General features: G+C 45.4%; 1 protein-coding gene across 1 annotated transcript in view; it reads left to right on the forward strand.

Moving 5' to 3' along the window:
• Nucleotides 1-14405, forward strand: part of LOC139576550 (zinc finger matrin-type protein 4-like) — a 151134-nt gene that overhangs the window by 58729 nt on the left and 78000 nt on the right. Inside the window, exon 3 of the mRNA XM_071402764.1 lies at nt 6495-6584. Coding sequence (XP_071258865.1) covers nt 6495-6584 — 90 coding nt within the window. The remainder of the gene's footprint in view (nt 1-6494; nt 6585-14405) is intronic.

Consider the following 14405-nt stretch of genomic DNA (forward strand, 5'->3'; position numbering starts at 1 on the left):
TGATCTGTTTTCTACTATTTAATGAAAGGCAAGCCCAATTCCTATAGAAGAAGGCCAACTTTATTCTTAATTTCTAGATTAACTCGTCAACATGCTTTTTAAAAGATAGCTTTTCGGCGATCCAAATGCCCAGATATTTATAGGCGGGGACACGATCAATGGGGGCACCATCTAACATACTTATGCACAAATCATCAATTATTATTACATGATTATTACATTTACTTGGTGTTACCAGCATTTAGTATCAACTTCAGTTTCAAACAAGGCTTTCTGCAAGGTAGTTAAAACTTCTTTGGGATTGGTGTCCTGTCCACGGGGCGGTTGAGCTAATGTAGGCTAATGCGATTAGCATGAGGTTGTAAGTAATAACAACATTTCCCAGGACATAGACATATCTGATATTGGCAGAAACCTTACATTTTTCTTAATCTAACTGCGCTGTCCAATTTACAATAGCTATTACAGTGAAAGAATACAATGCTATTGTTTGAGGAGAGTGCACAATTTTGAACATGAAAAGTTATTAATAAACAAATTATTGATACAACAGTTTGAACAGAAATGCAATGGTTCATTGGATCAGTCTAAAACTTTGCACATACACTGCTGCTAAGGGTGGCTACTTTGAAGAATCTCAAATATAAAATGTATTTTCATTTGTATGACACTTTTTTGGTTACTACATCCATGATTCCATATGTGTTATTGTCACGTTCCTGACCTGTTTTCTGTTGTTTTGTATGTGTTTAGTTGGTCAGGACGTGAGCTGGGTGGGAATTCTATGTTGTGTGTCTAGTTTGTCTGTTTCTATGTCCAGCCTAATATGGTTCTCAATCAGAGGCAGATGGTAATCGTTGTCCCTGATTGAGAATCATATATAGGAGGCTTGTTTTGTGTTGGGATTTTGTGGGTGTTTGTTTCCTGTCTCTGTGTTTGTCTGCACCAGATAGGTCTGTCTCGGTTTTTTCACATTTGTTACTTTGTATGTTGTTTGTAGTGTTTCACTTGTGCTTTATTAAACATGTTGAACACTAGCCGCGCTGCACTTTGGTCCTCTCCTTCACCCCAGGAAGAAAGCCGTTACAGAAACACCCACCAAACCCGGACCAAGCAGCGTGGCAACGGGCAGAGACAGACAGAGGAATGGACATGGGAAGATGTCTTAAACGGCAAGGGTTGCTACACATGGGAGGAGATCCTGGCTGGAAAGGATCGCCTCCCATGGGAACAGCTGGAGGCATTGAGGAGAGCAGAGGCTACCGGAGAAAGGAACCGAAGCTATGAAGGTACGCGGCTAGCAAGGAAGCCCGAGAAGAAACCCCAAAAATGTATTGGGGGGGGGATAAGAGGTAGTGGGCCAAGGGCAGGTAGGAGACCTGCGCCTACTTCCCAGGCTAACCGTGGAGAGCGGGAGTACGGGCAGACACCGTGTTACGCAGTAGAGCGCACGGTGTCTCCTGTACGTGTGCATAGCCCGGTGCGGGTTATTCCACCTCCCCGCACTGGTAGGGCTAGATTGAGCATTGAGCCAAGTGCCATGAAGCCGGCTCTACATATCTGGCCACCAGTACGTCTCCTTGGGCCGGCTTACATGGCACCAGCCTTACGCATGGTGTCCCCGGTTCGCCTACATAGCCCGGTGCGGGTTATTCCACCTCCCCGCACTGGTCGGGCGACGGGGAGCATTCAACCAGGTAAGGTTGGGCAGGCTCAATGCTCAAGGGAGCCAGTACGCCTGCACGGTCCGGTATTTCCGGCGCTACCTCCCCGCCCCAGCCCAGTACCACCAGTGCCTACACCACGCACCAGGCTTCCAGTGCGTTTTCAGAGCCCTGTTCCTCCTCCACGCACTCTTCCTATGGTGCGTGTCTCCAACCCAGTGCCTCCAGTTCCGGCACCACGCACTAAGCCACCTGTGCGTCTCCAGAGCCCTGTACACACTGTTCCTTCTCCCCGTACTCGTCCTGATGTGCGTGCCCGCAGCCCGGTGCCACCAGTGCCGGTACCACGCCCCAGGCAAATAGTACGCTTTGAGAGTCTAGTGTGCCCTGTCCCTGCTCCCTGCACTAGCATGAAGGTGCGTGTCCTTAGCCCGGTGCCTCCAGTTCCGGCACCACGCACCAGGTCTACAGTGCGCCTTATCCGGCCAGAGCCATCCGTCTCCCCAGCGCCATCTGAGCCATCCGACTCCCCAGCGCCATCTGAGCCATCCGTCTCCCCAGCGCCGTCTGAGCCATCCGTCTCCCCAGCGCCGTCTGAGCCATCCGTCTCCCCAGCGCCGTCTGAGCCATCCGTCTGTCCCGAGCCATTAGAGCCGCCCGTCTGTCCCGAGCCGTCAGAGCAGATAGTCAGTCAGGAGCCGCTAGAGCCATTCGTCAGACAGGATCTGCCAGAGCCGCCAACCAGACAGGATCTGCCAGAGCCGCCAACCAGACAGGATCTGCCAGAGCCGCTAACCAGACAGGATCTGCCAGAGCCGCCAACCAGACAGGATCTGCCAGAGCCGCCAACCAGACAGGATCTGCCAGAGCCGCCAACCAGACAGGATCTGCCAGAGCCGCCAACCAGACAGGATCTGCCAGAGCCGCCAGTGAGCCATGAGCGTCCAGAGCCGTCAGCCAGCCATGAGCGTCCAGAGCCGTCAGCCAGCCATGAGCGTCCAGAGCCGTCAGCCAGCCATGAGCGTCCAGAGCCGTCAGCCAGCCATGAGCGTCCAGAGCCGTCAGCCAGCCATGAGCGTCCAGAGCCGTCAGCCAGCCATGAGCGTCCAGAGCCGTCAGCCAGCCATGAGCGTCCAGAGCCGTCAGCCAGCCATGAGCGTCCAGAGCCGTCAGCCAGCCCGGAGCTGCCAGTAATCCGGAACTGCCTTTCAGTCCAGAGTTGCCCCTCTATCCTGAGCTATCTCTCTATCCTGAGCTACCTCTCTATCCTGAGCTACCTCTCTATCTCGACCTACCTCGCTGTCCTGAGCTACCTTGTCCCGGAGCTGTCCCTTATCTTGGTGTTGCCCCTTATATTAGGTGGGTGGAAAAAGAGGGTGGTCATTCTAAGGGGGAGATGTAAGCTGGGATTGACTATGGTGGGGTGGGGACCTCGCCCTGAGCCTGAGCCACCACCGTGGTCAGATGCCCACCCAGACCCTCCCCTAGACTTTTGGTGGTGCGTTCGGAGTACGCACCTTGAGGGGGGGTTATGTCACGTTCCTGACCTGTTTTCTGTTAGTTTTTGTATGTGTTAGCTGGTCAGGACGTGAGTTTGGGTGGGCAGTCTATGTTTTCTGTTTCTATGTTGGTTTGGGTACCTAATATGGTTCTCAATTAGAGGCAGGTGGTTTTCATCTCCTCTGATTGAGAATCATATTAAGGTAGGTGGGGTCACATTGTTTGTTTGTGGGTGGTTGTCTCCTGTGTTAGTGTCTGTCTATGTTGCACCATATGGGACTGTTTCGGTTTGTTTGTTCATTTTGTTCGTTCGGTTTTTATGTAGTCATTTCCCTGTTCGTGCGTTCTTCGTGTTACATGTAAGTTCTTACGTCCAGGTTTGTCTACATTCGTTTTGTTATTTTGTTAGTTAATTCAAGTATAGTTCGTTTTTTGTCTTCGTTGTTTTGTCGTGTCTAAATAAATATCATGTCTAAGTATCACGCTGCGTCTTGGTTCAATCCATGCTCCTCCTCTTCGGATGAAGAGGAAGAGGAGAACCGTTACAATACCAGTCAGTCTCTCAGAGCAGCCTTAAAATGGCCTTGCAATGTATAAGCCCCGAGATAGTTTGGGTGAATTCCAACTTCTTTGTATAATATTTTTTCTTTCCAAAAAGTGTCAGAGTTATCAATAAAGACAACATTGACAGTTTGTTTTCTTCCTTTGAATTTGTCTCTTGGGTGTGAACGGTTTAGGCTATTAGCTATTAGCACCCCACAAATGAAAGCTAAGACTCCCAGGAACATATATGGGACTTCTGCATAGAATGACTGGGGAAATGAATTGAGCTTCTCAATTTAAATCAAATCAAATTGTATTTGTCACATGCTTCGAAAAACAACAGGTGTAGACTAGACTTATCCCAAGCTAAGCTAAAACTCTCAGGAACATGTATTCTGTTCTAAGAAAGATGAAAAACAAAATGATTGCCTGATGATTTTCTTTCTGCTTTCCTGAATTATCCATAATGCATTTCAATCATTTGAAAGCAGACTTACATTTGGCATTACCTGATTTGACATATCTTTGTGTTATTTATAAGGCCAGATTCAAAAGCTTCATCATATAATTTTTACAGATTTGTTTCAGATATGCCCATGGCCCTACAATATCAAATTCAATAGTGTGATGGTCCATGTTATCACCTTTTTTTTTTTTATATGTGTGAATATGGCAGTAAATATTGTACAGAAAATGCATGTATTCAGTTGAATGCACTCTACTTTGGTATTGTAAAGCTCTGCCACATCTCTCCTTTGAAAGAGAACTAACTGAGTCATTGGATTATGATTTCAACACCAAGCCCCATCATCATGTGCTATGAGATTGACAATAATTGTAAGCATGATATTTTATTTTACTGAAGTGTGTGTGTGTGTGTGTGTTTGCAAGTTTTCATTTTCGTCAAAAACAAGTGCCTTTGTTTTGACGGCCTGCATATGTGCAGTTCGCGCGACACGCCCATTAGACCTGATGACGCGTTCCTTCGCATGAGCTTAGCTAGCTAACGTCGCAATGACATCGCCTTCAAGCGTGATCAGGGATTTCTATTGAAGAAGCTGTTTCTACATATCTTAATACTAAACCATCTTTGGTAAGATTGTGAGGGCGCTTTGGTAACTGTGGAATTCTTTAAGACATTTGGCTCATTGGACAGGTCAGAGTCTATGTTTGAAGTTGTTGAGCATTATGGAGTTTCTTGGCAATACACTATAGATGTACAGTATGTGTACATACTTGTTTGCTGTGGCAGGTGGGACGGTGCAAGTTATCTGAATGTTCTATTTATATTCTATTGGCTTTTGAATAAAATTGACATGAGTGGATTATTTGTTCTTAATGTGCACCTGATGCATTTAGCTGTTGAATGTATTTTTTTCTTTAACTATGTAAGTCAGTTAAGAACAAATTCTTATTTACAATGACGGGCTACCGGGGAACAGTTGGTTAACTTCCTTGTTCAGGGGCAGAATGACAGATTTTTACCTTGTCAGCTCAGGGATTCAATCCAGCAGCCATTCGGTTACTGGCCCAACGCTCTAACCACTAGGCTACCTGCCGCCCCTCTGTGGCAATTCCGCTGGTGTCACCCTCATAATATAAATAAAAAGACTATCAAAGGAATGCTTTGAGAGCACACTTACTGAGAGATTGGATGAGTGAGAGCTCCTGCATGATTGTTTCATTCCCTTATTGTTGTCTGTTTGAGCCGCAATAACCTTCCCCCTGCCACTAATATAATACCTGATAGTTTCTTTTTCAGCTAGAGCCCTTTTCACAGTGCAATAGGCTCATGGTGCCACAGCCCAGGCAGAAATAAGAAAGGCAAAAAAGACAAATAGATTTCTTGGGATCAATCTCCCCCATCTGAGCTGACAATATGGGTCTGTGACTCAGTCCCGAATGCCACCCTAATCCATATATTGCACAACTTTGGACTAGAGCCTTGGGCCCTGGTCGAAAGTATTGCACTACATAGGGAATAGGATGCAATTTGGGATGCTGCCTGTGTCTCTGTGAGGACAACCTGGGAGCCGTCTGTCTGTCTGTCTGTCTGTCTGTCTGTCTGTCTGTCTGTCTGTCTGTCTGTCTGTCTGTCTGTCTGTCTGTCTGTCTGTCTGTCTGTCTGTCTGTCTGTCTGTCGCTCGCACTGCATGAGTGCTCGTCCATTGGCATCACGCCTCGTCAGAGAAGAATGGTAAATCTATTCCTCTCTTTTCGAGATAAAATGAAAGGTTTATAAAGGAATTCCTTCATTGAACACTTCACTGGTGCTCCTCACCCCCATCTTTGACTCTTTCTTGAATTTTTAAGAGCTGGCAGCTCCCTCTTGTCCTAACTCTCTTTTGTCTTCCTTCTATCCCTCCATCCCTACCCCAGCCCAAAAGCAGCTCTGTCTGTCTGTCTGCTTTCCAAGCCGAGGGATAGATGAGTTAGGGATGTGATGAGGGCCTCTTGCACCTTTAATGGAAGCTGAAGTAATTATTAATTGGATCTAGTGTTTGAAATGGGCTGCGTCCCAAATGGCACCATTTTTTTTTACCAGTCTCATCAAAATTAGTCCACTATATGCCCTTTGGGACGCAGCCCCAGTGTCAGACAAGAAGCAGCCGTCTGCAGTATAATTTTTTTCATAATACAATCTCACCATCCACTTCCCAGATGCCCAATATGGCACTCTGGGAGACGTCCAATGGCATAACAATAATCAGAAAATGTATCAGAATGTACATGTGCAATTCATTCCATAATTAAACCCCCCCCCCCCCCCCCCCTTTTTCCTTCTAGAGTCGGAAACATGCCAATAAAGTGCGGCTGTATTACATGCTACATCCCGTGGATGGAGGCTGCCCAGCAAAGAAACTCCGAACAGACAATGTGAGTACAGCAGCCACTACTACTGTAAATGATACATCTCACTGTATGTGTGTTCACACTTCTACAATGGTACCGTACATTTGTTTTTTTGTGTGCAACATTTTTGCAAATAGCACGGCCCTATAGATACAAACTCATCTTGTCTCATCTCTGGCTGCACTCACTCACAGTCACAGGAGTGGTCAACTTTTGCTCTGGGCCCTCCTGTTATTGATTCCTACCACTATGTCTTGACCCTCTTGCCTCCTGTCAGAATGGTGAATAGATAAGTAGCAACACATTTCTGGTTGGCTGAACTGAACCAACTTGGTGGAAGTGAAAGTGAAAGCCGCAGGATCCAGGATGCCAGAGGAAGCAGAGTAGCTTTCCGTCAAGTGAAAAGAGAACATTGAGAGAAAGGGAGGAACATCACCTCTCCCATGTAAATCAGAGTACATGCCATTTTTGACAGTTGCAATTATGTTCTGCTGTCAGCCCCCGGTCAATACGTGTTTGGCGTGTGCTTAAGCTCTTCCTTCTTGCCTGAGAGAAAGTACAGGGGAAATGGGTGGTGGCTGTGTGGGTTTGTGCTAGCTAGCACCTATGCTTCTATCTATGCTGAATCACTGAGCAAAGAAGAAGAGACCGAGACAAACAGTTGTTAAGCTATTTGCAGGTGGGCATTCTGTTCTGCATTAGGATAAAACCTGCAGCATTTGTGTTTTATCAGCATTCTGCACATTCACAGTTACATTCTTCTTTTGTGAGAAAAGGGTTTATATAATATTATCATATCAACGTGTGTATGCTTGGCTTTTGGAGTTGAGATTCATTGGTGTTGTGGGGAGACAGCGGCAGGGGAGGGGGGGGAGAGAAAGAGTAGAACCGTCGCAGTAGTGTCAGATTGGGATTGTGTAGATGTGAAGAAGTGAAGAACAGAGCCATATTGCGTGTCTCAGTTAGAGTGAGTAGATCAGTCAGGAGAGTAGCCTCAGACTCAGGCCTCAGCTGTGATTAGTCTCAGTTTGCCAGCTATCAGTAAAGAAGATTTCCTCCTCTGGATCTGATAAGGACTTGTCTGGGGAGAGAGCTCTATCCCTTCTCTCTCTACATTTGAGTCATTTAGCAGACGCTCTTATCCACAGCTATTTACAGCAATGAGTGCATACATTCCCCCTTGGGAATCGAACCCACAACCCTGCCGTTACAAGTGCCGTGCTTTACCAAGTGAGCCACACGGGACCCTCTCTCACCCCTTCTCTCCCTCCGTCGCTCTGCCTGTCTCACCTCTTCTTCTCTCGCTCCCTCTTTCTCTCTCCCTGTCTTCCCCCCTCTCTCTCTATCCCCCTCCTCTCCCTCTGCCTGCCCTGCTCCTCTCTTCTCCCCCTCTTACCTCAGAGCTGTTGATTAGTTCTCATCACAGGAAGACACTGTACAGAAGCCAGCCTGCAAACCTGGGTTTAGAGGCCAAATTAGAAACCGCTAGGGATTGTTTGATCTGGACATTGTGCTGTTGGTTTCATGTGTTTTCCATGTTCACAGAGAGCTATCACTACCATTCCTTACAGATGCTTTTTGAAACCATTTGTAATTGTATGTCACCGATCCCTCCGGAACTGTCATTACGCACACCTGGTCCCTATTCCCATTTGATTAGTAATTGTATAAGTGTGCCCTTTGTTCACCATTGTCCTGTCGATTATTGTTCCAATGTCTGTTGGTCGTGTGAGTACCTGTGCTGTGCTGTGCTGTGTTGTTTTGGCTTTCGTGCCGCGTGTATTGTGCAGATGATTACGGGTCTCGTCCTGTGTGATAATCATTGTGCGATTGTGTTATTTATTTGAGGTACTCCTCACTCTTTTTTTGGGTCTCAACCCTGTGTTTGGTATACGTGTTAGTTTGGTCTTCGTCCCCGTGCCTGTACACGGCACGCTGTAATTTGGGTAAAGAAATTTAAAAACCTATAACGCATTCCTGTGTCTGTCTCCCGACCCTTTATACCAACGCCAACGTGACATTGTAACTTGATGGCAGACGTTCTATTAGTTATCCCACTTTGACTTGGAGTCCTATATAGCTACGATACTATACTTTACGATACAATAACTTTATTGTCCATTTACATGGATATTCAACTAGTTGAGATGCCTTCCTTGATGGTCCAGCTCCAATGCTCAAGGTAAAAACATGTCCTATATTCCGTGAAAAATAGCAATAACGTTGCCCTTGGATTTCTCACATGGCCAGCTCTCATTGATGACTACGCGTTTACATAAATATCATAACACCCGAGTTATATTTGAAAATATAACTGCCAGACCAGTAAAATGTATTACTGTATTACCCACTGCAGCGGGCATGCAGTCCTCGATAGGGGGATTAGTATTTATTCATTTCCCTACATGAACAGACTGCAAAAAATAAACAGCTTCCAAAAATGGCAACTGGGGAATAGGCTGCTGGAGGTAGCTGAGGCAATTATTTATCTTCTCTAAGGCCCTATTTTACCTTTTCATCTGCTTTTAAGATCAAAGCTCCAATACTGTTGTCTATTATGGGTCGCCGTCCTCTAGAGTAAGTGTGTGCTCTGTACTCTCTGTGTTAGCAGGGGAAGCTATATCATTGGTCACTTCCCAACAGCTGTTGTGTTCTGTTGTGTTCTCATGCTCAGCGTCCGTGGTCCTGGATACTGCGGTGTCGCTGAGCAACACACCAGACCAGAAGAACTGCACTGGTCCAGCGATCACAGCTAATTTCAAGGGAAGAGAGGTTGCTGGTCTGTGTCATCCAGTTTAGTTCAAGCTGGGCTTTGTGCTGGGTTTGTAATGTATTGTCTGAAATGTATAATAGATGGTTATCTTATAATCACTTGAACGAAATCAGATCCATAAGGGAGGGATGTGTTTACGTCGATGGGAAGTGCTTTATCAGTGAGTAATGTATTGGGCTGTGTCCCAAATGGATGGCACACTATTCCCTATTTAGTGCACTACTTTTCACCATAGTCCTATGGGCCCTTGGCCAAAAGAAGGGCACCTAGTTGAAAAGAGTAGGTGGGGTGAACGGACTACAGTGGCAACATGCTCTTCTAGTCTCCTCCCCAAACCTACTAATGGCATTCCCATTTTTTAGGCTTTCCATCATCTTCAACCTCGGCTAAATGAGCAGTTTAATAAAATCCATTATCCCTGCACTCCCTGAACCAATAAGTGAGCATGACTGCTCACACACCGCACCCTTTCTAAGAAAGTAAATGACAACAATGAAGAACTCTTTTCAAAAACAATCTTAGAATTCCTTAATTCACTCTCTTCGTGTTTCAATTGCTAAGCAACTGCTCACACTTTCTTTCCCCAGGTAGTAACATACTGTATGAAATGTGCATGTATTCCCGTCTCATTTGCTGTCAAAGCTGGTTTGCTTTTCACCCAAATGATCTCTTCTCCACAAAATGAAAGAGCATTCAATTATTTGTCTCATCTATTTTTGACTGGATTATGATGATATCAGCAGGCTGTGGCGTTATCAGACATTACAAAACTCGCTCTGTCGTGGGATGTTCAAGGCTGAGAGAAACTGATTGATGCTCCATCTCCGAGACTCATTATCTGTAGTTTGAGTCACAAGCCAACGCCACTCCATAGCTGGTTGCTTAGTGACAATGATATAGTGATTGTAAATACTCAGGCTGGGTTCCAAATGGCAACCCATTTCCAATGAGTCGGCGTCATTAGTCTGTTAGTTTGCATTGTCTCCTAAGCAGAAATCCCTTTCACTCAACCTCAACCGGAGTCCTGTCCACAGACACTATGGATAGATCCCAAATGGCACCATATTCCCTAGTGCACTACTTTTTGACAAGACCCCCATGGGCCTGAATAGGGTGCCAATCGGGATGCAAGCCCATAACAGCCAGTTTACTACACTGCTCTAACAAGCTGACATGCTCAGTCTGCAGCCAATCCAGTCACAGACAATAAACGGCAGCAAATCACAAGAGAGAAAGAGAAGACTGCCATGGCCATATCCATCTGTTTTGTACTGGATCAGCCTAGCGGCATTGGTTCCTAATAGATACATGGCCCCCGAAGGACAGTTAAAATCTCCTCCTTAACTCCTGGTCCTGTAACTCAATGCAGAAGCCATTAAAGAGGATGCAATTAGAGACAGGGGAAGACTTTTGGGCTGATTGAATATCTCCTCAGAGCCTCACTCCTATTTAATTAGTGGTGTTTAAATCAACCCTTCATGGGCCGTAGCAGGATATAGTTCCAGGGGAGGAGAGGAGAGGGATCCGGTTTCAGCGGTGAAAGAGATTGAAGTATCCCAGAGAGCGAGAGAACCCAAAAATAAACTGTGTACAGTAGTATCTCTCTCTCTCTCCAGTGCATCTGCTCAGTAACTCTCTGTGGTATTACAGTTTTCAGTCTTCAGCTCCTCTACTACTCCACACAGAACCCATCCCAGTGGCTGATCTCATTATAAGTTGGCAGAAAAGTTCTGCCTTTCTGTGCATTTTATCACCTTGCCTAAAGGCTATGGTTACCATAATGTTATCCCCTCGATGCTCATCCTATGCACTCACACTATCCACTGTCATTCTCTATTGACTGTAACAGCAGGTGTGAGTTGTGATGTTTTCAGTATTTTTTGCTAAATTTTTTTTTTGTTTAATATTGTTGATAGCCTTTCCAGTACTTTCCAAAAGGACATGTTTCCTTGATTGGGGAAAATATAGTATCTGAAACACAGATTGGATGTGACTGGGCCGTGGCTGTTGCATGGCTTCAAGGTGGCGACATCTAAAAATACACAGGAGAGAAGGGGAGAGAGGGACAGAGGGACAGAGAGCCCCTGAAGGGTTGGCAGAAAGCGAGGGAGGTAGAGAGAGAGAGAGAGAGAGAGAGAGAGCTCCTGGGGGTTGGCAGAGAGGCTGCGTGGTGGTGTCTGGCCAGTCAGTGCGGCCTGTGTCTAGACCTGGCTGAGCTGATCTCAGCTGACAACTGTGGCTGGCTAATCTGACCGCACGCAGTACGTTCACCGTGGTAACCTGCTCTCGCGGAGGTGGAACGGACAATGAATGGCGCATCAAAATTAATCCCACGACCCACGTCTCTTTGGCAACATGTTCACTATTACCTGTCTTCCATGGGTTGAAAACAATTTATTTCGACGGCTGAACATATCCCCCTACGGCAGGGGTGTCAAACTCATTCTGAGGAGGACAGAGTGTCTGCTTGTTTTTGTTTTTTCCTTTCAGTTAAGACCTAGACAACCAGGTTAGGGGAGTTATTTGATGAATTAAGGTCACTAATTAATGATCACGCACAAGGGAGGAGAGAACCCGCAGACACTCGGCTCTCCCCGGAATGAGTTCGACGTGACCTACGGTGTAGTTTTGCCTACATATGCAGTTTTGCGACATTAGATTTCAATATTTTGCATGCTGGAGTTATTGTTATTGATATTGGTTTTGTTTGTGAGAAAAGAACACTACTTCATCTTATTAAGGATCGGACCCTTTTTTTCAATTTTCGCCTAAAATGTCATTCCCAAATCTAACTGCCTGTAGCTCAGGATGTGAAGCAAGGATATGCATATTCTTGATACCATTTGAAAATAAACACTTTGAAGTTTGTGGAAATGTGAAATTAATGTAGGAGATTATAACACATTAGATCTGGTAAAAGATAATACAAACAAAAAAACATGCGTTTTCTTTTTCATCTTTGAAATGCAAGAGAAAGGCCCTACATTAACATAGGAGCCGAGGTGTAATATAGATTTTGTCCACAAGATGGCAGCAATGTGTGAAGGTTTCAGAATTACCTCACTCCACAGCATTTTGCATCAAGTCTGCCAGGAGTTTGCCCAAATGTGCCGAATTGGTCAATTTTCAAGTAAGTAATTGTAGAGTACATACAAAAAATTTGGTTTACACACTCCCAGGAATGTCATACATGATGGATCATTAGCTTCCCTACAGAAAAGACACATCTAGATGGCCGGGCCATTTGTCCATTAAAATAACATCAAATTGATCCGAAGTACAGTCTAGACATTGTTAATGTTGTAAATGACTATTGTAGCTGGAAATGGCTGATTTTTAATGGAATATCTACATAGGCGTACAGAGGCCCATTATCAGCAACCATCCCTCCTGTGTTCCAATGTCACGTTGTGTTAGCTAATCCAAGTTGATCATTTTTAAAGGCTAATTGATCATTAGAAAACCCTTTTGCAATTATGTTAGCACAGCTGAAAACTGTTGTCTGATTAAAGAAGCAATAAAACTGGCCTTCTTTAGACTAGTTGAGTATCTGGACATCAGCATTTGTGGGTTTGATTACAGGCTCAAAATGGCCAGAAACAAAGCACTTTCTTCTGAAACTCGTCAGTCTATTCTTGTTCTAAGAAATTAAGGCTATTCAACGCAAGAAATTGCCAAGAAACTGAAGATCTCGTACAACGCTCTGTACTACTCCCTTCACTGAACAGTGCAAACTGTCTCTAACCAAAATAGAAAGAGGAGTGGGAGGCCCCGGTGCACAACTGAGCAAGAGGACAAGTATATTAGAGTGTCTAGTTTGAGAAACAGACGCCTCACAAGTCCTCAACTGTAGCTGCATTAAATAGTACCCGCAAAACACCAGTCTCAACATCAACAGGCGACTCCGGGATGCTGGCCTGCTAGGCAGAGTTCCTCTGTCCAGTGTCTGTGTTCTTTTGCCCATCTTAATCTTTTATTTTTATTGGCCAGCCTGAGATATGGCTTTTCTTTGCAACTCTTTTTTATTCAACCTTTATTTAACTAGGCAAGTCAGTTAAGAACAAATTCTTATTTACAATGGCGGCCTACACTGGCCAAACCCGGACGACACTGTGCGCCGCCCTATGGGACTCCCAATCACAGCTGGTTGTGATACAGCCTGGATTTGAACCAGAGTCTGTAGTGATGCCTCTAGCACTGAGATGCAGTGCCTTAGACCGCTGCCCCACTCAGGAGCCCCAACTGTATATCAAACCAGTTGTCGTGATAAAAGTGTTTTGTTGTTGTGCATTATCCTCAAACAATGGCATGGTATTTTGTCTGTAATAGCTACTGTAAATTGGACACTGCAGTTAGATTAACAAGCATTTAAGCTTTCTGCCCATATAAGACATGTCTATGTCCCAGGAAAGTTGGCTGTTGTATATAGCGTTTTCTAGTCACATTATCGCATATTGAGCAACAACCATCCCGGTTTAGGGACACTATCTAAATCGGTAGTTGCTCAGTATTAGTTTAATTGGATCATAGCACCATGTTGTTTGTGGACCCCCATTGAGACAACAGTCATTCTGATTTCATGTTGCATTATTACTTTGTACTCCCGCTGCTTGTTCCTGTGTGAAGCTCCCAGTTCGGAGACAGGAGTCATCCTACTACAAACCGATAGGAGACACAGGTTCCACAGGTGTCTGGGGCTCCTCTGCCTGCTGAGAATCCTTGTTGAGGACGCCCAGTAGCAGTCAGCAAGAGAGAGATGGAGAAAGCGACGGAGAGAGAGAGAGAGAGACTGAGACAGAGACAGAGACGGGGGAGAGAGAAAGACGGCGACAGGGACAGAGAGAGACAGGGACAGAGACCGAGAGAGAGACAGAAAGAAAGAGAGCGAGATGGAGCAGGGAGAGCGAAAATGCCTAGGGCTGATGTCTACACAGGTTGGCATCTGCTGGTCTGTACAGAGGTTGGCATCTCCAGGGACACCTCTTCATGTTTACTCAAGACAAATCTCAGACTACTTTGCTTCTCATAAACAAACTTGATTGCAATTCATAAATATATTAGCTACATTTATT

Source organism: Salvelinus alpinus, chromosome 5, assembly GCF_045679555.1.
Source record: "Salvelinus alpinus chromosome 5, SLU_Salpinus.1, whole genome shotgun sequence".
Taxonomy (NCBI): Eukaryota; Metazoa; Chordata; class Actinopteri; order Salmoniformes; family Salmonidae; genus Salvelinus; species Salvelinus alpinus.